This window comes from Rhinolophus hipposideros (genome assembly GCF_964194185.1).
Source record: "Rhinolophus hipposideros genome assembly, chromosome: 15".
NCBI lineage: Eukaryota > Metazoa > Chordata > Mammalia > Chiroptera > Rhinolophidae > Rhinolophus > Rhinolophus hipposideros.
The window spans coordinates 28,005,951-28,028,942 of record NC_138061.1 but is presented as its reverse complement, the minus strand read 5'-3'; the positions used below and the strand labels follow the sequence as shown (position 1 = coordinate 28,028,942).

At 36.8% G+C, this 22,992-nt stretch overlaps 1 protein-coding gene across 2 annotated transcripts; it reads left to right on the top strand.

Annotated features, from left to right (window-relative positions):
* The first annotated feature begins 319 nt into the window (after window positions 1–319).
* Window positions 320–22,531, top strand: LOC308507824 (cytochrome P450 2C19-like). 2 transcript variants are annotated; one of them, XM_081073515.1, is made up of 10 exons: window positions 320–499; window positions 2,419–2,616; window positions 3,837–3,999; window positions 4,169–4,318; window positions 5,992–6,152; window positions 7,351–7,527; window positions 12,095–12,236; window positions 16,207–16,394; window positions 19,889–20,030; window positions 21,457–22,531. In XM_081073515.1, exons 2-10 carry the CDS (start codon window positions 2,449–2,451, stop codon window positions 21,636–21,638), a joined length of 1,473 nt encoding a protein of 490 aa, XP_080929641.1. In that variant the 5' UTR covers window positions 320–499; window positions 2,419–2,448; the 3' UTR covers window positions 21,639–22,531. The 2 variants fall into 2 exon arrangements, with proteins under 2 accessions (XP_080929641.1, XP_080929642.1); XM_081073516.1 differs by having other exon boundaries at window positions 331–518.
* Window positions 22,532–22,992: the final 461 nt, after the last annotated feature.

Sequence of the window (22,992 nt, the reverse complement as noted above, 5' to 3'; positions counted from 1 at the left end):
AGAGAAAGGAGGAGCAGAGCAGGGCACCCATCTCTCAAGGAATAAAATGGTTGTTTTAAAGAGAGCCATTGAGTTCATTTTAACCAACACAAGGTAACACAGGCCTTTTAGAGCTGTGTTATGCAGTAAATTAATGCTGCCCTTTGTCCTGGATAAAGGGTTTATCTACACTTGGACTCACCCTTGTTGTAAAGGTTATAAAACTAAACTTTTCTGACCCCTGTCTTAGTAAACCTGTGTCACAATATCGACTCAATTAATGTTTATTTGATAGTTACTGATTAAGGTTAAGTCACAGAATACCTCATACTCAGTATACACTCAGCAAGTACTGGGAACTTGCTTGAACTGAATGTTTTGCGTGGAAGGAAGCTGCAGAACTCCGGGGATGTGGACCTGACTCCACCCCCTGCAGTCTGTGTGTCCTTGACATAGGTGCTGAAACTTCCAGGGCAGCTGCCTCATCATTCAGGTGGGAATTATTCTACCTTAGGCAAAGGTGAGTGAGTGTATGAAAGGTAAGTGACTGATCTGTCAGCCTCCCTGTAACCATGAAGAATAAACTATATGTTATACATGGGGTCCTCACAAGTCTTCACTTTCCTTACGAAAAGAGCTTAGAAGTAACTGCACTAATCAGTTTAGGACCGAGGTGATGCTGTCTTTACAGAAAAGTCTTTGTACAAGCATTACTGTTAGTGATGTAGTAACGTGTATCAGTCCAGTGATATTTGGAGCCTCACAACCAGTAAGTGTCGTCTCATGGTCAAGTCTGCCTGTCATGCTGGTTCTCGGCTATGAGTTAGTTCCATGAAGTCTTCCATGCTCCACAGAATCCATGCCTGTTGTCCTGTCTGAAACCTCCCCTCCTTGCTGTGCATTCTTCATTCCATTATTTCTGACAACGACAGGCCGTAAAAACACCAGAAGCAGCTGTTTGGGAGGGTAACAGGGGGGTTGGGAAGTCCTGGATGTTCCAGCCTTCCCCCTTACACTCTCTGACATGGGCTCGTCCCTCAGTGACCAGCACACGTTTCACCCCTGCATTGACAAGAGGCCCCATCTCTATATTTTATTTCTTCTCTTGAGAACCTATAGCCCTTTTATCCTTGGAGTCAAATAAGGGCTTCTATTTAACGTGAAGCCTATTATTTTGTGACCAGTCGGAGGGTGCACATTCAGAGAAACAAATGTTTTGGACTTTGGTTTTGTTTTCCTAACATTGTGCTCAAAGCACCTGTGTTATAAGCCATAGTGCACCACAATGGGCATTAGAAAATGCAAGTTCAAATCGTAGTTTTGTCACTAATGAGCAGTGTGACGCTGGATTGGTGTCCTGTTCTCTCTGAGTTTCCCTTTCTCCATTTGAAAAATAAAAATTAATAATTCCTTTTTGCAGTGTTTTTTTTTTTTTGGTGAGGTGAGACTTTAATGTTATAACGTATCGATGTATTGTTGCTTTCAGTTTTATATCCCACACATGAGTGAAGTCATATGGTCCTTGACTTTTTCTGTCTGACTTAATTCACTTAGCATGGTAATCTCAAGATCCCACCTTGTTGTCGCAAATCACAGTGTTTCATCTTTTCTTATGGCCAAGTAATATACCATTATATATATGCAACAAACGAACATGACAAAGAAACAAACAAAACTCATAGATACAAACAACAGTTAGTGGTTACCAGAGGGTAACAGGGAAGAGGAGGTAATAGAAGAAGGTAAAGCGGGTCAAATCTATGGTGATGGAAGGAGAGCTGACTGTGGGTGGCAAACACACAATGTAATATATAGATGATGCATTATAGAATTGTACACTTATAACCTATATAATTTTACTAACCAATGTCACCCCAATAAATTCAGTTTTAAAAGGAATAAATAAATAAATTTAGAATGTGTAAATTTACTTCGCTAATTACTTGATGCATATTTGGACATTCAAGATTAATGAATTTTGTTCCCTAGTTTATGTTTAGCTAGCTATCATGTTAGTACAGTACCCTGATATAATTCAAAAGGCTTTCATTGTCAAGGGTAAAGTATACTAATATTTGATAAAGAATTAAAGGATAGATAAGGACTTTTTTTATACAAAGATTGCTCCCTAAATTATAAATTCTCAACTGGTCATTAATCTGATAATCCAGAATGCTGAGCAATTGTTTTGATCACTGTGTTAACTTCATTGGTTCTCAACCACATGTGATGTTTTGAAGAATAGTTAATACCTGGACTCTACCCCAAATGTGTTAAACCAGAATCTCCAAGGTATAGCATTGCAAAGAAGGAGAACAGTGGGGCAAAGTTTTTTATAAAAAGAGATTGAAGAGTATCGATCTAGCTGATTAATTACATTAGGAGTCTAAGAAACATATGTTGAATAGCAGGGAGAATCACAGAAGTTTGCATTTTAAGCTCACAGTTGTGTAAGAAGAGGAAGCTGCAATGGATCCAGTTGTCTTCCTGGTGCTCTGTGTCTCCTGTTTGCTTCTCCTTTCACTGTGGAAACAGAGCTCTGGGAAGGGGAACCTTCCGCCGGGCCCCACTCCTCTCCCAGTTATTGGAAATATCCTGCAGCTAGATGTGAAGAACATCAGCAAATCCTTAAGCAGTGTAAGTATGTTTTCTGTTCCTCCAGCAGCTTGCAAAGGGTACGTAAATTAACATCTACTTTTATGTAAAATATCATTATTAAAATATATTGAAATAAATGTTAGTATATTAAAATAATTGAAATATTTAAATAATTATTTTAATTAATCATTGGGGACTTAGTCCTCAATGAGTATTATTTTTGATTTGTCCTCGTCAAGAATAGAACGAAATAGTGTGTTTTGAGCATGAAATACACTTAGGTGTTTGTCTGGTGAAATCAAAATAATAAAGTGGCAAAAGATGGAAGACCTGCTCTTTTTTGTTTCACCACCATTTACTATGATTTTTGGCTGAAGGTAAATGGTAAGGGAAGTGTTTTTGATTAGTGATTGCATTCAAGAAGTCATCTACCATGTAAACAGTGTGTTTGGTTCAGAACAGCCATGAAAATTGAACTTCTCTGAAGAAGACAGTTAATAATGATGTCAAGGAAATAGCTTGTGATTAGGACCAGGATGAGAGAAAAAAGTGACCAGGGCCACTGGATGGTAACAGGATCCTTTTTCCTCTGCACAAAGCTGCTGTCCATACCCTATAAATGCTGCAGGTGACAGACATTGTTCTCCCAGGAGATGCTGCATGTCCGGGCACTGCTTCTGTGGGGCTCACACGCTTTCTGTGCTAGTGATCCCAACGGATCACACCTGGGCTGGGCCTTTGAGGCACCTGGGGTGATATGAAACATACAGATTTCCAGTATTCATCACAGGGCTACTGAATCAGAATTCTGATGGGAACAGTGGTACCGGTGATCCTGAGCTAGGCAGCTGGGCTTTGGTCCCAAGGTGGGCATCGAGGATCGATGGGCTCAAGGATCAGAGGTCAACTAAGAAGAGGTTCCAATTTCAATCTTCTAGGTAGTAGCAAGGGGATGCTGGAAAGGAATTGGAATTCTTTGACATTGGTTTCCTTATTTATAAGTGGGGCAAATGAACTTAGTGAAGGTGCTGCTTTGAGGATTCGTTGTAATCTGTACTCTCATTAGCCGGCTCATTGCCTGGCACATAAGTGGCAGTTATTAGCATTCACCCTCATAGTTATGAATTAAATTCAGATAGATTTTAGACTGTGTGTTGTAGAATAAAAACAAAAGTAGGATGATGATATCATACTGAATCTGGCACAATATATTATTAGATAGTGATTTCTTTTGCTAATATCTGCATCTCCTTTCCCAGCTCTCAAAAGTCTATGGCCCTGTGTTCACCGTGTATTTTGGCATGAACCCCACTGTGGTGCTGTATGGATATGAAGCAGTGAAGGAAGCCCTGATTGATCTGGGAGAGGACTTTTCTGGAAGAGGCAGGTTCCCAGCATTTGACAGAGTTAATAAAGGATTTGGTAGGTGTTCGTTGTGCACGTTCAACATTGGTAATGAAGGTGGGGTGGATTGAAAATAGGAATATGAAGATCTCCTGTGCAAAGCTTGGCCCATCATGTGACTGCCAGGTGTCAGCCTCCACCTCCTTGCCTAGGACCTCCGTCCCAGTTTCTGTTTCCCTCCTTGTAGGAGTCCTTTTCAGCAATGGAAAGAGATGGAAGGAGATGCGGCGCTTCTCTCTGATGACCCTACGGAATTTCGGGATGGGGAAGAGGAGCATTGAAGACCGTGTTCAGGAGGAAGCCTGCTGTCTGGTGGAGGAGTTGAGAAAAACCAATGGTGGGTGACTCTATACTCTGCTTCTCTGCAACTCTGACCTCAACAGACTGTTCTCTTCTCTGATCTCATCCTTGGAAATGTTTCAGGGGGACCATATGGGTAGTGGCCACCAGCCCTCATGTGGAGGAGGGAGGGTTTGCAGCAGAGAGGCCAGGGAGGTTTTGTGGATCTATGCTAGCTGTATGTGTACATTCAGGCTGTGTATACAGTGTGGGAATAAAAGGTCATTTAATCCAAACCTGTCCCTGCTTTGTTTTCAAATTAAAATCATCAAGATTTGTCTTTTCTGAAGGGGTTAGGGAGCAATGTTTTCCTAAAACATAAATGTGGTTTATTTATTCCAGAGCATTTTACCAGGTGATATTTGTCAAGTGGATATGGTGGGAATGACCTCATCAGATTCTTACAGAGCATGTAATAAGTGACATGTGCCTTTATTTAATTAGATTGTATTTATATGGTCAGCCTCACAAACATATCTTAGAGTTACTTTCAGAGCCCAGGTCCACAGTCCTAGCCAGTAATAATGCCATCTATGGTTTCAATTGCTGAGGCATATTAAATTCTCGTCACCAATTTCTCTGTAAAGACAGCACTATTTTAAAAATATCAGCATTAATTGTTTTTGTTACCAAATACTCATTGTATTGATGTATGTATTTTGATTATATACTGCATCGTAATTCTTTAAAATATGCAAATGCCTAGTTACAAAATGTTTCACTTAAGTAGATTTCAATCATTACCAATAACCACTTACCCTGTGTTCTCTACGTGGAACTCGGCTGTTTTCAGTCCCCTAAACTTTGCCCTAACTTTACTAGATTTTGGTAGCAACTATATAGTGATTATTTATCTTCCACTGCCAGATGTAATGACCTCTAAAGTGCTTGTCAAAAAGACTCTGATTTTTAGTTTGGATTACAAATTGCCGTGTTTTTAAATTCTTTCTTCCATAGTAAGTGAAAGGAAAGATTGAAAATTCGAATTCTACATGTGAATCACATACAGACAAAGAAATGTCCAAGGCTTTTCAAATTATCCTCAACCTATCTAGCTAAAATAAGTTGTTTTAAAGCTTAGAGCCCTGGTATATTTAAAAGAGCCTGGCATAGAAGCCACTAACTACACATTTCCTTTTAATGCCTGCCCTACCATTTCTTGAGTTTGACTACTCAAGTTAGATACTTCATGTAGATGATATTATACAATATTTGTCTCTCTCTGTCTGAGTTATTTCACTTAGCACAATGCCCCCAAGGTCCTTCCATTATTTAAGTAGCTTGTTGAAATGGTCTACCAGGTCAAGGGAAAGTGATGTGTTGATTTTATGTGCATTAAGTATTTTGTTGTTAAGGGAATTTATAGGTGAGATATTGCTTTAATGTTTCTAAAATTACCTTTACCTGTGATTTCATTAACAAAGTGGTTTGTTTGTTTTAATTGGGGAATATTGGGAAACAGTATGTTTCTCCAGGGTCCAACATCTCCAAGTTGTTGTCCTTCAATCTAGTTGTGGAGGGCTCAGCACACTAGCTCATGTGGGAATCCAACTCCCAACCCTGTTGTTCAGAACTCACGCTCTAACCAGTTGAGCCATCTGACTGCCCCATAAACAAAGCATTTTATATGTATATTTTAATGGTATTTTAAAATTGTTTCTTATTCTTTAGCTTCACCCTGTGATCCCACTTTTATCCTGGGCTGTGCTCCCTGCAATGTGATCTGCTCCATTATTTTCCAGAATCGTTTTGATTATAAAGATCAGAATTTTCTAAACATAATGGAAGCTTTTAATGAAAATGTCAGCATTGTGAGCTCTGCATGGATGCAGGTGAGGCCAAGATTGTTTCGTCCCACAGAATCCTTTATGCTTTTCTCCAAGAAGTCTAAGTCTGTGTATGAACCAAGCTGTGAAGTGAATCTGTGAACACCACAGATCTGCCCAGAGCTTCGTCTCATGGAGTTCTCATCTAGGAAAGATAGCTAAGCCCTTTAGTGATGGACAGGAAAAGACATGCACAGAATACAAAACTGGAATTGAATCCCGTTGACCTTGTCCTGTGGTTTTTTTCACCAAAGTTCAAAGCCCAGTTTCCCATAAAGTACTTTGGTAACTTTCCAAAAGTATGCCTACAGCACTAAATGAACTCCTGGATTCTTCTTGAAAGGCTCCCATTACCCACAAGTCTTGTCATCCAATCAACACTTAGTGACTTCGTTGGCACATTAGTTGACAGCAATAAGAGTATATGCATTTAGGAAGGAAGAGAATATATCCTTCAAGAAGGGAAGATATTGGGACCACACATGCTGCCAGGGAACACTAACAGGGTAGGAGTGTTTGATGCTTCAGTTGGCATCCTAACTGACAAAGTAATTGTTTTTAGGATGACAAATTGATTGGTTATATGGTGTATAAACCATAAACAAACATGATAATTTTACCTGTGCTCAACTGACATGTTCTATACTCTGCCTAAAATATAATGATGTGATCTTAGGGAAGTCACTTAACTACTCTGGTGCATGGTTACTTTATGTATAAAATGTTGAGTTGTGTTTCATGGTATCTTCAGGACGCTCCCAGTTCTAAAATACTGATTCGATCGGTGTCTAAGGCTGCAGGGCAGAATTAGAAACAGCAGGGATTCACTCTGTGCTCTTTCAGGTTGTCCAAAATCCCTTCACCTCTGTTGTCATCTACAAATTGTGATTCATAGTATTTTATGCCATCCCATATTTCAAGGTTGTAGGGAAGAATTGATGTAAAAAATGAAAGACTTGCTATAAAGATGCTTTTATACTATAAATATGATTATCATCTCTGATCCCCTGGTCAGAATTTTCTTCTTTAAATACACTTATCAGTGTGGAAAATTACATATTTGTAAAATAAAAATTACCCTCAAGACAGACACCATATTTATTAATATTTATAGTACAGTTTCTAATCAGGGCTTGGCATATGGTATATGTCTCTATTAAGTGTTTTTTTTTTAAATCTAATAACCTATCATTTTCTCTTCTAGATCTGCAATACTTTCCCTGTTCTCTTTGATTATTTCCCAGGGAGTTATACCAAATTTCATAAAAATTTTGATTTTGTAAAAAATTATGTTATGGAGAAAACAAAGGAACATCAAGAATCCCTGGACGTTAACAATCCTCGGGACTTTATTGATTGTTTCCTGATTAAAATGGAGCAGGTAAAATTTTAACAAGAGCTCAGTTATTTGATTGCCTGTGCATTTTATGGTTCACTGAATATTTCTGTATTTACTAGAGATGTTTCAATGGTCAAGCTAGTAATTCTGACAAGCATTTTAAGGACCTATTCTGTTCATGAATCTACACTAAACATTATGGAAGATATAATACTAAATTTTTAAATAAGTGGAATATATTAATCCTGTTCTTCAGGTACTAATAATTTACCTGACAACCTCAGGTGAAATGAAAACAATTACAAACAAGTTAGAAAATGCAAGAGACTATGCCATACTATGAAGATGAGCAAGGTTGTTAAACACAATGTTAAGAGAATGGAAAAGAATGGCTTGACCTAGCTGGGCTTTCTGCAAGTCCAGTGGTTGGAAATAAATCTTAATATATTTGCAGCGATGGACGAGGGAGGTTATTTCAGATGGAGGAATGATATATACAGAGTTGCAGAGGTTGTGGTGGGAACGAATAGGTGGATGGAAAAGAGAAGACTTAACTGAATGTAAAATAAAATGAATTGGCCTAGGTACGAAGTTGGAGGTTGTGACCCTAAGCATGAATCTTGCACCATTTGTTGAAACGACTATTTTTCCCACATGAATTACCTTGAAAACCTTGTCAAAAATCCAATAACTGAAAATGGAAGGATTTATTGGTTCGATTTCAATTGTATTCCGTAACTTATATGTTGGTCCATCTGCCAGTAGCACACCACCTAGTAGTCTTAATTACTAGCTTTTTAGGAATCGGGAAGTGGGAATCCTTCAACATTGTTGTTTTGCAAGATTGTTCAGGCTATTTTGGGTCCCTTGAATTTCCACATGAAGTTTAGGATAAACTTGCCAGTTTCTGCAAAGAAGCCAGTGGGGATTTTCATAGGGACTGTGTTAAATTTGTAGGTCAATGCATGGAGTAATGCCATTTTAAAAATTGAGATGAAATTTATATACCATACAACTAACCATTTTAAAGTATGCAATTTAGTGGTATTTAGTGCATTTGCAATATTGTGCAACCACTAGCTCTCTCTAATTTGAAAACTTTCTCATCACTCTGCAAAAACATACCACACCCATTAAGTGATCACTCCTCATTCTTTTCACCCCATCCTGTGTTAAACTGTAATCTGCTTTATGGATTGACCTATGGTGGATATATCACATAGAAAGACTCATAGCCTGGTGATCTTCTATTTCTGGCTTCTTTCACCTAGCATAATGTTTTGGAGGCTCAGCCATGTTGCAGTATGTGTCAGTACTTCATTAATTTTTATGACTAAATAATATTCCATTTAATGTACATACCATGATTTGTTTATCCATCATTCATTGATAGACATTTGTGTAGCATCTACCTTTGGCTCTGATTCTTCTTATGAAGAATGAAACATGTTTTCATTTTTGTTGGGTACATTTCTAGGAGTTGACTTGATGGGACCATATCATAATTTTATATCTTACATTTGACGAACAGCCAAACTTTTCCATAGTGACTGCATCATTTACATTCATATTTTCCCACATAGTAGCCAATGCTTATTTTCTCTTTTTTTGTAATTATTAAAGCTTAAATAAATAAATTAAAAAAATAATAATAATAATATAAATACAAGAAAAAAATTATTAAAGCTATGCCAGTTAATATGAAGTAGTATCTCATTGTGGTTTTGATTTGCATTTCCTTGATGACCAATGATGTTGAACATATTTTCTTGTGCTGTTACCCATTTATATAACTTCTTCGAAGGAATGTCCTTCAAGTCCTTTGCCTTTTAAAAATTGAGATGCTTAAAGAAAAAAAAATTGAGATGTTTGCCTTTGTTGTTGAGCTGTAAGAGTTGTCATACATGCTGGTCATCAAACCTTTACACACATATGGCATGCCAATATTTTCTCCCATACTGTACGTTGTCAATTCATAGCCTGAATTATGTCCTTTGATGCACAATTATTTTTATTTTGATGAAGTCTGATTTATGTATTTTTTCTTTTGTTACTTTAGTGTCAAATCTAAGAATCTATTGCCGAATCTGAATTTGTGAAGATTTACCCTTTTAAGAGTTTTATAGCTTCAGATATTATATTTAACTTTTCATCTATTTTGAGTTGTAGTTTACATATGGAGTGAAGCAGGGGTCCAACTTCATTCATTTCCATGTGGTTATCCAGTTATCCCAGCACCATTTGTTTAAGAGACTCTTCTTTTAGACTGAAGAATCTTGTACCCTTATTGAAAATAATTTGGCCATAGATGTTTTGGTTTATGTCTGGATTTCAATCCTATTCTATAGGTCTTGTTTTCTATCTTTTTGCCAGATTTCATTGTTTTGATTGCAGTAGCTTTGTAGCAAGTTTTCAAATTGGAAAGTTGAGTCCTACCCCTGAAGTTCCATATGAATTTCCAAGACTATCTTTTCCATACTGCAAAATCATCTTCGGAATTTTGATGGGGTTGCATTAAATTGTTATGTTGCTTTAGGGAGTATTACCATCTTATCAATATTAAATCTTTCAATGCTTACATATGGGATAGTTTTCCATTTATTTAGATAATCTTTTTTTTGTTTAGCAATGGCTTAGTTATCAGAGTACAAGAATTTTTTCCTCTTTGTTAAGTAGATTACTAGAGATTAATTTTTTAAAATGCTGTTGTAAACAAAATTATTTCCTTAATTTGATTTTGAAATGCTCATTACTAGTGTAGAGACACACTAATATTTGTGTTTCACTGCTGGTGTATAATGACACAACTGATATTTGCTTTGGTCTTGTAGCCTGCAAGTTGTATTGAATTCATTTATTATCACCAGTAATGTTTTTGTGGATTCTCTGTGATTTTTTTATATGTAGAATCATGTAATCTGCAAACATATAGTTTTACTTATTTCTATCCAAATGGGATACTTTTAAAAAGGCGAAAGATTTATACGATCTGAAGAGAAACCAGAGTATAAATGGGATACTTTTAATTTCTTGTTCTTGCCTAATTGCTCTGAGTCGTTCTTCCAGTACTATTTTTTTTTAATTTATTTATTGGGGTGACAATTGTTAATGAAATTACATAATTTCAGGTGTACAATTCCGTATTACATCATCTATAAATCCCATTGTGTGTTCACCACCCAGAGTCAGTTCTCCTTCCATCACCTAATATTTGATCCCCCTTACCCTCATCTCCCTCCCCCAACCCCCTTTACCCTCTGGTAACCACTAAACTATTGTCTGTGTCTATGAGTTCTTGTTTCTCATTTGTTTGCCTTGTTTTTGGTTTATATGCCACATATCAGTGAAATCATAGGGTTCTCTGCTTTTTCTGTCTGACTTATTTCGCTTAGCATTATATTCTCAAGATCCATCCATGTTGTCACAAATGTTCCTATATCATCTTTCCTTAACGCTGAATAGTATTCCATTGTGTATATATACCACAACTTCTTTATATTCCAGTACTATTTTAAAAAGACTTTTTTTCAAGCTTTATTGAAGGATAATTGACATATAAAAATTGTATGTGTGTAAAGTATACATGTTGTTTCGCTATATGTATACTGGAGGCTACTATGCTCAGTAGTTGGGCAGGGCTACTGACTTCCTTCCCTGGCCAGGGAAGCCATAAAGTATTCTCTGAGGCTTCTAGGTACTCTTAGATGAGCAGGGCTTTGAACTTGCTACTCTGCCTGAGTGGGCCACAGGGTGTGGTCAGCAGCTGCCCGGTAGAGTAGTCTCCCCTTATCCACAGGGGATATGATCCAAGACCCTCAGTGGATGTCTGAAACCACAGATAGTACTGAACCTTATGTATTTCATGATTTTCTTATACCAGCATACCTATGATAAAGTTTAATTTATAAATTAGGCACAGTAAGAAATTAAGAACAATAACTAATTATAAAATCGAACAATTGTAACATCTTTCAAGATATGGCCTTAATTTACTTATATCTACTAATTAAGATTGTGTTTGCCTACAAATAAATGAAAACCTATTAACAATGGCTTTAACAAATAGTGGGTTTATTTATTGAGCATAAAGGGAGTCTTGCAATGTGTCAGTGTAGGGATAGTACAGAAGTCCTGAAAAGTCAGTCAAATACTTTCCATTTTTCTTTACCCATACTTAGAATATAGGCTTTACTTCATGATTAAATCCTCCAGCCCCAAGATGAGGTCTACTCGCCCTCTTCTTTCACATCTTTGTTTTGAGTAAGAAGGAGAAAGTGGAACCAATAGATTTCGGCTTATATTTCACTTGTAAAAACTATGCTGCATGGCTTACCTAACTGCAAAGGTGGCTGATGAATGAAACTTTTAGGCAGGAGAGGGATGAGGCAGTAGAAAGTGATGCTTAAGTCAGCTAATTTATAGTCTCTTGTATACCACGTAGTAGGTTTTCTAAATGTGCACCTTTTAATTGTTGTAAATTTAATAAGCCAACATATAAAATTGTGGTTTATATGTTGGCTTACTAAAATTATAACAATATGAGTTATTTTGGATTAACTATAATTTTGGCAAATTAATTTGACAAATAATTCCATCCAATTATTCCTAGGAAAAGAACAATCCACAGTTGGAGTTTACTTTTGAAAACTTGAAAAACACTGTAACGGATTTGTTTGGAGCTGGGACAGAGACCACGAGCACCACGCTGAGATATGCTCTCCTGCTCCTGCTGAAGCACCCGGAGGTCACAGGTAGGCCCAACATGGCGGGTCAGGGGAATTTCACAAAAGATGTTGGAAGGATACTGCTAGTGCATTCCATCTTGTGTTAGAGAGCTTCATTCTTGAACTTTCTGTTTCACCTGCTTAGTTTTTCCAAATTTAAAGAAGGGATAATAGTGGGACATTGTTATATAAAACAGGCTGATGACTGAGAGAAGTGAAGACACTATGGGCCATAGCAAAAGCAATAAAACAGTGTCTCCATTTCGTGGGAGGTTATATATGGCAGGCACTTAGAGCATATTTTGGCCTGGACTGCATATTGGTTTTATTACAAAAAGGCCACTAACTTTGAGCAGTAGGCATATTCTAGGTATATTCTCTCCTCATTCTGAAAATTCAGTGACATAATGGAAACTCTCCTTATTGAATTATAAGTAGAAATCCTAGAGATTTATTAGGTTCCCTGAGATAATTTCCACAGTCCAGGAAGTGTTATAAAAATTAGTGTCACAAAGAAGCTAAAAACATACAATGGAGGAAAGACAGCCTCTTCAAAAAATGGTGCTGGGAGAATTGGATAGCCACGTGCAAGAGAATGAAACTGGACTGCTATCTGTCACCATGTACCAAAATTAATTCAAAATGGATCAAAGACTTAAGCATAAGACCTGACACAATAAACTGCATAGAAGGAAACATAGGTATAAACTTATGGACCTTGGGTTCAAAGAGCATTTTATGAATTTGACTCCAAAAGCAATGGAAGTAAAAGCTAAAATAAACAAAAGGGACTATATGAAACTTAAAATTTTCTGCACAGCAAAAGAAACCATCGACAAAATAAAGAGGGAACTGACTGAATGGGAGAAGATTTTTGCAAACAGTTCCTCTAATAAGGGTCTAATATCCAAAATATACAAGGAACTCATGCAACTCAACAACAAAGAAACAAACAACCCAATTGAAAAATGGGCAGAGGACCTGAAGAGACATTTCTCCAAAGAGGACTTACAAATGGCAAATAGACATATGAAAAAATGCTCAACATCACTAATCATCAGAGAAATGCAAATAAAAACCACAATGAGATATTACCTCACCCCAGTCAGAATGGCTATCATCAACAAGACAAATAGTAACAAGTGTTGGAGAGGCTGTGGAGAAAAAGGAACCCTCATACACTGTTGGTGGGAATGCAGACTGGTGCAGCCACTATGGAAGGCAGTGTGGAGGTTCCTCAAAAAATTACAAATAGAATTACCATATGATCCAGCAATCCCTCTCCTGGGTATCTACCCAAAGAATTTGAAATCATTTATACATAAAGACACGTGTGCTTCAATATACATTGCAGCTTTGTTTACGGTGGCCAAGACATGGAAACAACCAAAATGTCCTTCGATAGATGAATGGAGAAAGAAGTTGTGGTATATATACACAATGGAATACTATTCGGCGTTAAGGAAAGATGGTATAGGAACATTTGTGACAACATGGACGGATCTTGAGAGTATAATGCTAAGCGAAATAAGTCAGACAGAAAAAGCAGAGAACCCTATGATTTCACTGATATGTGGTATATAAACCAAAAACAACAAAAGAACAAGACAAACAAATGAGAAACAAAAACTCATAGACACAGACAATAGTTTAGTGGTTACCAGAAGGTAAGGGGGGTAGGGGGAAGGAGATGAGGGAAAGGGGGATCAAATATATGGTGATGGAAGGAGAACTGACTCTGGGTGGTGAACACACAATGGGATTTATAGATGATGTAATACGGAATTGTACACCTGAAATTATGTAATTTCATTAACAATTGTCACCCCAATAAATTTAAATAAATAAATAAAGATTTTTTTAAAAAAGAAGAAACTAAGAAAAAGAAGTCTATTTCCAGAAAGGTGGTGTTTCTCACCATAAGAATTTTGGGGGAGGGAGGTCAATAATTTTATGTTTTACAAAACGCTTTATTTTAGAAATTTACCTTTAAAGAGTTACAGTTATGCATAGCAGTTTAGAAATATACATTATCCTGTCCTGTTTCAGGATCCCACTGAAATGATAATAATCTATTACAAATGTGAATTTGTCTTTTGAGCTGGCTAAGAGAAGGTCAGAAAATAGCCAGCAAATCTTCAACAAATTCCTGAAACACAGAAAACATATTGAGGAGAAATCATTAACTCGAGAGGATGCAGTTGTAACCTCAGTGTCAGAAGAGAAAGTTACATGATGAGGAAAAGTTATTTGTGTTCCTACATCCCTATTAGTTTTAGTATTTAGAAATACCAAGTGTCAAAGACGGTCAAGGGAGAAATAGGCTGAAAATGGTAGCTCTCCCTGCCCAGGTCCCTTTGATAACTCCTTTTTATCAGAAAACTGTTTTCCCCCCTGCAGGTAGAGGGAGGTTTACTCTCTAGAGAAACTGAAACTAAGAGGCCTACACTCAGGGAAACAGTGAGCTGTAGGCTGAAAAGACAGGTTAAGTAAGAATCTGATTCTTGAACTCAGAGACTCTGAGCTCCTTTCTCCGTCCTGCTTTCTGAATTTCAGTAGCCAGATAAAAAAACACTCTAGAGAGCGAACAGCTCTGGAGGGAAGACCTCTGTATTTGATCATGTAGGTAGAAAATTTATCATGTAGATAGAAACATCAGAGTGAATGAAACAGAAACATCGACCCTGAGACATAGGGTCATGGAATTTCAGAACACCAGGATTAAAAAGAAAAGGACAAAAACTTTCAGAAAACTAGATCACGTCATGTGAAAGGATTAAGATTCATAATACCATCAGAATTCAGAATTCTCAACAGCAACTACCAAATTGTATATTAATAAAAAGAGTGTATTTTCAGACTTGTGTGCTTGACAAAAATGTTACCCCGTTTTTCCTTTCTCAACCAATTGTCTGACATCATGTCAGAAGAAGTCATGGACTCAAGGATTCAGGAGAGCTCCAAGAATAAAAGTGTCAGGAAGGTTGCTATTCACCAGGCCTAGAAAATATCCACTGCAGTATGGTTAGGTGGGTAAAGCAGGTGTGAGGGGAGACACCACGAACAAAAGAGAGGTGATCGGTTTTCCTAATAATAGGGAAATTATTATTAGGAGTCTGAAACATCTACCTGAGTATTTGGAAACAATTCTAAACTGAGATATAGAAAATTATGAGATGAATGAAAGACATGGTTAAGTCCAAATAAGTACCCAAAATGAAACAATAATCATAGTTGTCTTGCCAGGGAGCATTGTTTATGTAGTCGGAATGATGTTAAAATAAATATTCTAAGAGCCAAAAGTTGTGATTTAACTATATTGGGGGAAGTGGAATAAGGGGAATTGTTTGTATGTGTATATTTTGTGTAAGGTGAAGATGGAGAAGTAAATTCTCACGTACCACACTAGGAAATCAGACATTATCTGAAAATAGTAGGTTAGTAAGAAATAAAAACAGAGAGCCATTGTTTAGAAATAGAACACAAATTTCAAAAGAAACTGCTAGAATGTTTAAATGGGTAACATTGGAAAGTTGGAGGATAAAGAGAGTACCATTGCAAATTACACACAGATATACACACACACATAACACACAAATACACAAAACACATGCATTATAATTTTTCAATCCAACTATTATTTGATATAAAATTAATATTGGATTCCTGTTTTCCTTTCCGTAAGAACAGTGATTTGTTGACTTAATTATGTTCTCTTTATAGTTTGAAACATTTCATCATTTCTGTTTAGATTATCATGTATGCTGATATATCTGTATGCTGATACATATGTGTCGATGTACTTAAGCGTAACTTGTAGGAGTGATATGTATCTATTATGGGAATTATTTCTCTATATCTAGGTATATTTCTGGGCATATAGCTGATATTTATAATGACATTGGGACACCTTAAGATTGTTTCACGTATTCCTGAATGGGTATGCAAATATGGTATGCATTTTCTATTTTCATCAGTCTTACTTGTGTCTTATCAGCTAAAGTCCAGGAAGAGATTGAGCATGTGGTTGGCAGACACCGGAGCCCCTGCATGCAGGACAGGAGCCGCATGCCCTACACGGACGCCATGGTGCACGAGGTCCAGAGATACATAGACCTTGTCCCCACCAATCTGCCCCATTCGGTGATCCGTGATGTTAAATTCAGAAACTACCTCATCCCCAAGGTAAGATGTATTTCTCTTCTACTGATCTCAGTGGTCTTGAAGTTCCTATTCTCACAATATGGGTCCAGTCCTTTATGAACACAGGATGAGAGAAGTACAAAAATCGTTATGTGTGACAGCTTGGTGGATGCTGTGTTGTTTCTGGTTTAGACTATAAAGCTTTATAACAGGCTTTGCTATCCGACAGTGTAGGTCTTACAAATTTGTTCTGCTTCTCTAATATTGTTTAATCTTAGCTGCTTACATTTTCAAAGGAATGTTAGTGTACGTTTATATATTTACCAAAACACTCTGCCGGGATTTTTATCAGGGTGATATTAGACTAATTTAGAAAGACTTGACATCATGATTCATTAAATCTTTCAATTAATAGATATAGTATAGGCTTCCAGTTTTGGGTGGCTTTCTTTAATTTTTTCCAAGCGTTTTTTTCTTTTTTTCTTTTCAGTGTATTGGCTTGCAAATCTTTTGTTTGTTCTTTTCCTAGGCACTTATTATTGTTGTAAATTTTTATGTCTTATTTCCATTTTTTAAATCTGGTACTTAGAAATATAATTGATTTTATCATTTTGATGACCTTATATGTAGCATTTTGATGACCTTATATGACCTTATATCTCTAAATATAAAATTATTGCTAATAATTTCTTTCTAGATTAATTGCAATTTCAACGTACATTATCATGCTATCTGGGTTAATAGCCTTATTTCGTTTTGATTTGTAGGAGAGTGGAGGTTTAACATCTCACTATTGAGAATGATGTTTTACGTACATTTTGATTGATATTCTTTATCAGATTAGGAAATTTACCTGCTTTTTTTATTTTTATGATTTTTTTTTTGTCACGAATGCATATGCAATGTTTCCTTTTTTTTTCGATAGGGTGTATGCAATGTTTTCATATCGATTTTCTGCATCTATTGATATGGTTGTATATATTGTCCTCCCTTTCCCACTAAATACAGTGGTACCTCGGTTTTCGAACATCTTCGTTGATGACCATTTCAGTTTACGAATGCCGTAAATTTTATGGAACTATGGTATCATTAGACAGTAAAATTCATGCTGAATTTGCAGTTTAGGAGTTTATTTTAAAGGTCTGGAATGGATTAATCCATTTTGCATTACTTTCTACATGGAACCCATGCATCGGTTTTCGAACGTTTCAAACTCGAATGGTCTTCTGGAATGCATCACTGTACACATAAGTATACATACAGCTGGATTTGATTTGCTGCATTTTGTTCAGGACTTCTGTATTTATATTCATAAGAGAGTTTTAGTCTACAGTTGTTCTTCTTCAAAATTTTTTTGTCAAATTTCTGGCATCCAGGTAATGCTGGCCTCATAAAATTAGACGAGAAATGTTTCCTAATATGGGTTTATTTTTATTTCTTCCCTCTTCTAGTGGCCATTTAGTTGTGTCTTTGAAATGCTTAATAAGTTTTGGTTATATACCAATTAGATAATAGATGAGATAGATAGGTAGATAGATAGATAGATAGATAGATAGATAGATAGATAGATAGATAGATAGATAATGCATAGTTTCACATGTTATTGTTTTCCAGAAAGGGCTCTTCCCTCTCCAGCCAGTCAGAATCATGCAACACCCCTGTTTTGATTAAAATTTGGACACAGACACAGACTAAAATTAACTTTACGCGTCAGGTTACCTCTCTGAGTTTCTCCCAACTATGGAATCTTTAGACAAATTTTTATCTTGGTAGATTTCCAATGCTTTTTAACACATAATTTCTGTATATATTCAGGCTTTCTATTTGATATGCTGCAAGCCCCTCTAGTCCACTTAAAGCAGAACATATAACTATTACATTTTAAAAATAACATAACAAAATTTGTACTTTGTTGGGGAAAGAAGTAATGAGATTAGTGAGGCTACAAGTACGTACCAGTCATTGGAAAAGACGGAATTGATGACTTGACTAACAGGTCATGGGGCTTACCTTGATGATCACAGATTTGGTACAAGGGGCAGGACTTCCAGGCCACTGTATTTTCAGCAAAGAACACAATGAGGAGAAGACTTTTCTTTTTCAGTATTGGGATCTGAGGATAATAATTAATCAAACTTGTTTCTCTTATTTCTAAGTAAATGGGAAATTTCTAGAATATCATTTATAGTTTAGTTTTGTTTGTTTTTTCCTTGCAATTCAGTCTCCAACCAAGGGACACGCATGTAATTTAGTTACCTTTTCCCTTTAGTCTCATTATCAATTCCCTTTACTCTGTTTCTTTTCTTTAGTATATTTAACTTTGTGAAAAGTCTAAGCAAATAATCAAGTATTCGTCAGGCTGGTTTTATGTGATTGTTTTAGGTTCCAATTACAATTTTGGCAGGAGAATGACATAGGTGCTTTATTTGTCCCACTGAAATTCACTGGGGAGGTGGGGCACATAACGCCACTTATCCCATTATTGGTTATGCTACGTTCCTCACCTAAAGTGGTATCTGCTGATCTCTCTATGGCAGAGGTTCTTTCTTTTACTTTTAATTAATAAAAATCTATTGCGTGGTACTTTAGGATTTTCTGAACATCGTGCTTTCCAACTACTCACCCAAGAGTTTTAGCATTAATTGATAAAACTTGCCTGAATTAATAATCCTAAACTGAGTTGTGTCAAAGTGAAGTTTTTTCTAATTTTATCATTCTTTCTGTGTTTGTAAGCCGGATTAATCTGTAATGAAATCTACCCTATATTTATTTTTATTCATTTAATTTCAATTTTTTAAATTAAAGTATAGTTGGTATATATTATATTAGTTTAAGGTGTATAATATAGTGATTCAACATTTATATATCTTATGATGTGCTCACACTAGTCTGTCACCACCCAAAATTATCACTCTGTTATTGACTCTCTTCTCCTTCATGTTTTCATCCATCCCTCCACCTCCCCCACCCACCTTCTGGCAACCATCAGTTCGTACTATGTTTCTATGTTTTTAAATTAAGACAAATATCTACATGGAAATGATAACACTAAAATTTGTCACTGTACTTATTATCACAGAAGATATTTTAAAATTTTGATCAGATGTCTATTTATTATAAAAGCCCTATGAACAGATAACTTATAGACATTCCAAGCTCTAACAGAGATTCTGTTTTAAACCGCAATCCACATATGAGATGGATAAAAATTGAAGTAATAAAATAAAGCATGTGTTGCAGACTTACACGAGCATCCAAACATGGTGATGAGCAGAATGGATTCAGAAGGTCTAGTACCCTAGAACCCATGTACTCAGTACTTCACATGCTGTTGGAATCTCTTTTGGCAACCTCACTGCCACTGGTCTTCACCTTATCCACATCACTTGTTCTCTCTGGCTCTAAATGCTTGTGACCTTCTTTGGATGTAGGATTCCTCCTCTGTAGATCGTAAAATTGGACTCAATGACTTCCAACATTTCTTCCAGTTCCACAACTTCTTCGTAACTCATTTTATCTTCACCTGTTCTTTCCAGGGCACGACCATATTCACGTCTCTGACTTCTGTGCTACACAGTGACAAAGAATTCCCCAACCCAGAAGTATTCGACCCTGGCCACTTCCTGGATGAGAGTGGCAATTTTAAGAAGAGTGATTACTTCATGCCTTTCTCAGCAGGTAATAGACATTGATTTCCTTCAGTGCTTCAGAGGACAGACACCTTTTGGGGATCAGTTGGAACTTACTTACATAGTACTCACTCTAATACTGGTAGAATTGCTCTTTGTCCATGGTTGGGAGTACCAATACCCAATGCCAATGCCAATGCACTTCTCTCTTCATGATACATCTTCATTAGGCCAGATCACTGCAGCTTTGGAGAATTGACTCAGTTCTTCCAAATGCACAAATTTAATTTGTGCTAGGTACTGAAAATATAAGAGAAGTGTATCCTAGCCAGAAAAAAGTGTTATATAAAACTTGAAACTTCATGGTGTATTGGAGATTGATAAAGAGTAGGCATACTTGGAGCGAGAGCAGAGGCTGTGAAGAACGTGAAGAAAAATCATGAAATATCACACTAGGAACAGAAAGTACAACCAATGTACCATATTATGCCATGTATAGTGCATACTTTTTTGCCCAAATTTGTGAGGGAAAAATAAGGATGAACATTATACATGGGTAGTACTAATTCTGTATCTATATAAATGTTTTTAATTCTTTTATTTATGCTTATGAGTTAGAAGTGTAACTCTAGAAATCAATAATGATATCCGTATGCAAAAATAATACCCTAGAATACAGTAGGTTTTGTTGAACTTATGAAGAACTTGCAATGACAAAGAGTTCTTGGCCTTCTATGATGCGTAAATATCGTAAACTTATTACCAGTACATAAAATGTCTTGTATTTTGTATCTGTTCTTATGTTTTGTAATTATTTGTTACATAAAATTTCTTGTGCCATAATATGTTAAAAAATAAATGCTGGGTGGCTGGTTAGCTCAGTTGGTTAGATCGTGGTGCTCTTAACAACATGGTTGCTTGTTCGATCCCCACATGGGCCACTGTGAGCTGTGCCCTCCACAACTAGATTGAAACAACTACTTGACTTGGAGCTAGTGGGTCCTGAAAAAACACACTTAAAATGAATAAAAAATTATTTTAAATGCTAAAATTCCTTTACAATGCAAAACCAAGTACCCAAATGTAAACAAATAAAAGTTTGAATGAAAAATTTAAAATGAAAGTTTTTTTTCCATGAAAGTTTGGGCCAAAAATGTGGGTGTGCATTATACACGGCAAAATACAGTATGTGTGTTTCTGGAAAAAGATTGCTGGAAACTTGAAGAGCAGTTATAATGTGAGAATGCTTAATGAAATGCTTGACATGGTGTTGACACTCAACAAATGTTTGTTGGAAGAAGAATACTTGTTAGGACAGGATGTTAGGTAGATAGCATGTACATCTGTCTATGCACCCATTCTACCATCCATCCACCTATTCAACCATTAATCGGATATTTATTGCATATTTGATTTCTAACATCCAGAAGCTCAGTGTTCAAGGAGTATTTACTCTCTGTGTTTGTTATTTTCAGGAAAACGAATATGTGTAGGAGAGGGCCTGGCCCGCCTGGAGCTGTTTTTATTCCTGACCACCATTTTACAGCACTTTACCCTGAAATCTGTGGTCGACCCAAAGGACATTGACACCACTGCAGTTCTCAATGGGTTTGTTTCTGTGCCACCACCTTACAAGCTCTGCTTCATTCCTGTGTGAGGAAGGAAAGACCATCTGTCTTCTCCTGTGATGCTGTCTGCAACTTGCTCTCATCTGGGCATCATTCACCTCCTTCCCTCTCCATCCCCTTCCTCGGAGTTTCTTCTCTGGCCTCTCCTCTCCTCGTCACCTCATTCTCTCAAGATCTGGGAATATCCAACCTCCATTAAAGGCGAATTTCCTGAGTTTCACTACAGAAATGTACATGCTATTCTCCGTACTCTGAAACATTTGTATTGGCCATCATATATGCTCAACTTATCTCATAGTGAGTGGTACTTTGCAGCCCATGTGAAATAGAGCAAGATGATTAGTGTATGCCAGTGCGGAGCCATTTCTCCTCTTCATGTTCTAAATAAAAAGAACAATTTACTGTGCCCGTCTCAGACTTTCCTTCCTGTGTACATAATGCAGATTTAAAAAAAAGAAAGAAAATAGTGTAAAGGGGCCATGTTGGTCCTCATAATAAAAAGCACAGAGAAGACAAAGGAGATGAGGGCAGAAAAGCTGTGTTGGCTGAGTGTCAGAGTTACTTGAGGTTTGGATATAAGAGAGAAAAGCTATTCAGGAGCAGCTGTATCATGCAGGGAAATGTTGAGATCACTGATGCTGAGGAATTAAATGCAAACAAAATAAGCCACACAAAACTGAAAATAAATGTCGAGGAGAAATTGAAAAAAAAATTGTGAACAGGAAATCAGTATAGAAATACAATGAAAATGAAACTGGTTTTTGGTTTTGTTTTTTTGGCAAAGTTCAATAGAATGGTTAAACCCATAGCCAGGTTACCCCTTAAACAAGAAAGACACAAATTACTAATGTCCAAGTTAAAAGAGGGGCCATTGCTTTGATACTATAGACACTAAACGAATAATAAAGGAATACGATTATATAAATGAGTCTGTGCCCGAAAATTTGATAACTTAGATGAAATTGGGTGTTTCCTTAAGTACACAATCTGTGGAAACAGACACAAGAGGGAGTAACATCAGCAACGCGTCGAAATCGGAAGCCCTAAACTTTGTTCTTCCTATGGACACACTGATTCACAGCAACACATGAATCAATTCCCTTTGTAAACAAAATCCAAGCTCTAGTTGAAAGACTCCTGTAACCTGAGTAAATGTGAATCTAGCCACATCAAAGCCAGAAAGAACAGTGGAGATACACACTGGCCACACTTCCAACCCCGGCAATGTGCCATATAACTGGGAAGGAACCCAACAGCTCCCATCTTGTCCCTGAGGCGCAAAGGAGCTGGATGGCCCATCTGGCATCCCAAACTTTCACAACTGTCAAGGGGAGCTGCATGAGGAACTGGCTTCTGTTTTACTTGTACTGGAACACTGATACC

Coding starts and splice junctions, on each gene's coding strand:
- LOC308507824 (XM_081073515.1), top strand. CDS start 2,449: ATGGATCCAGTTGTCTTCCTGGTGCTCTGTGTCTCCTGTTTGCTTCTC. Junction 2,617..3,836: donor TCAGCAAATCCTTAAGCAGT/GTAAGTATGTTT, acceptor CTCCTTTCCCAG/CTCTCAAAAGTCTATGGCCC. Junction 4,000..4,168: donor CAGAGTTAATAAAGGATTTG/GTAGGTGTTCGT, acceptor CCCTCCTTGTAG/GAGTCCTTTTCAGCAATGGA.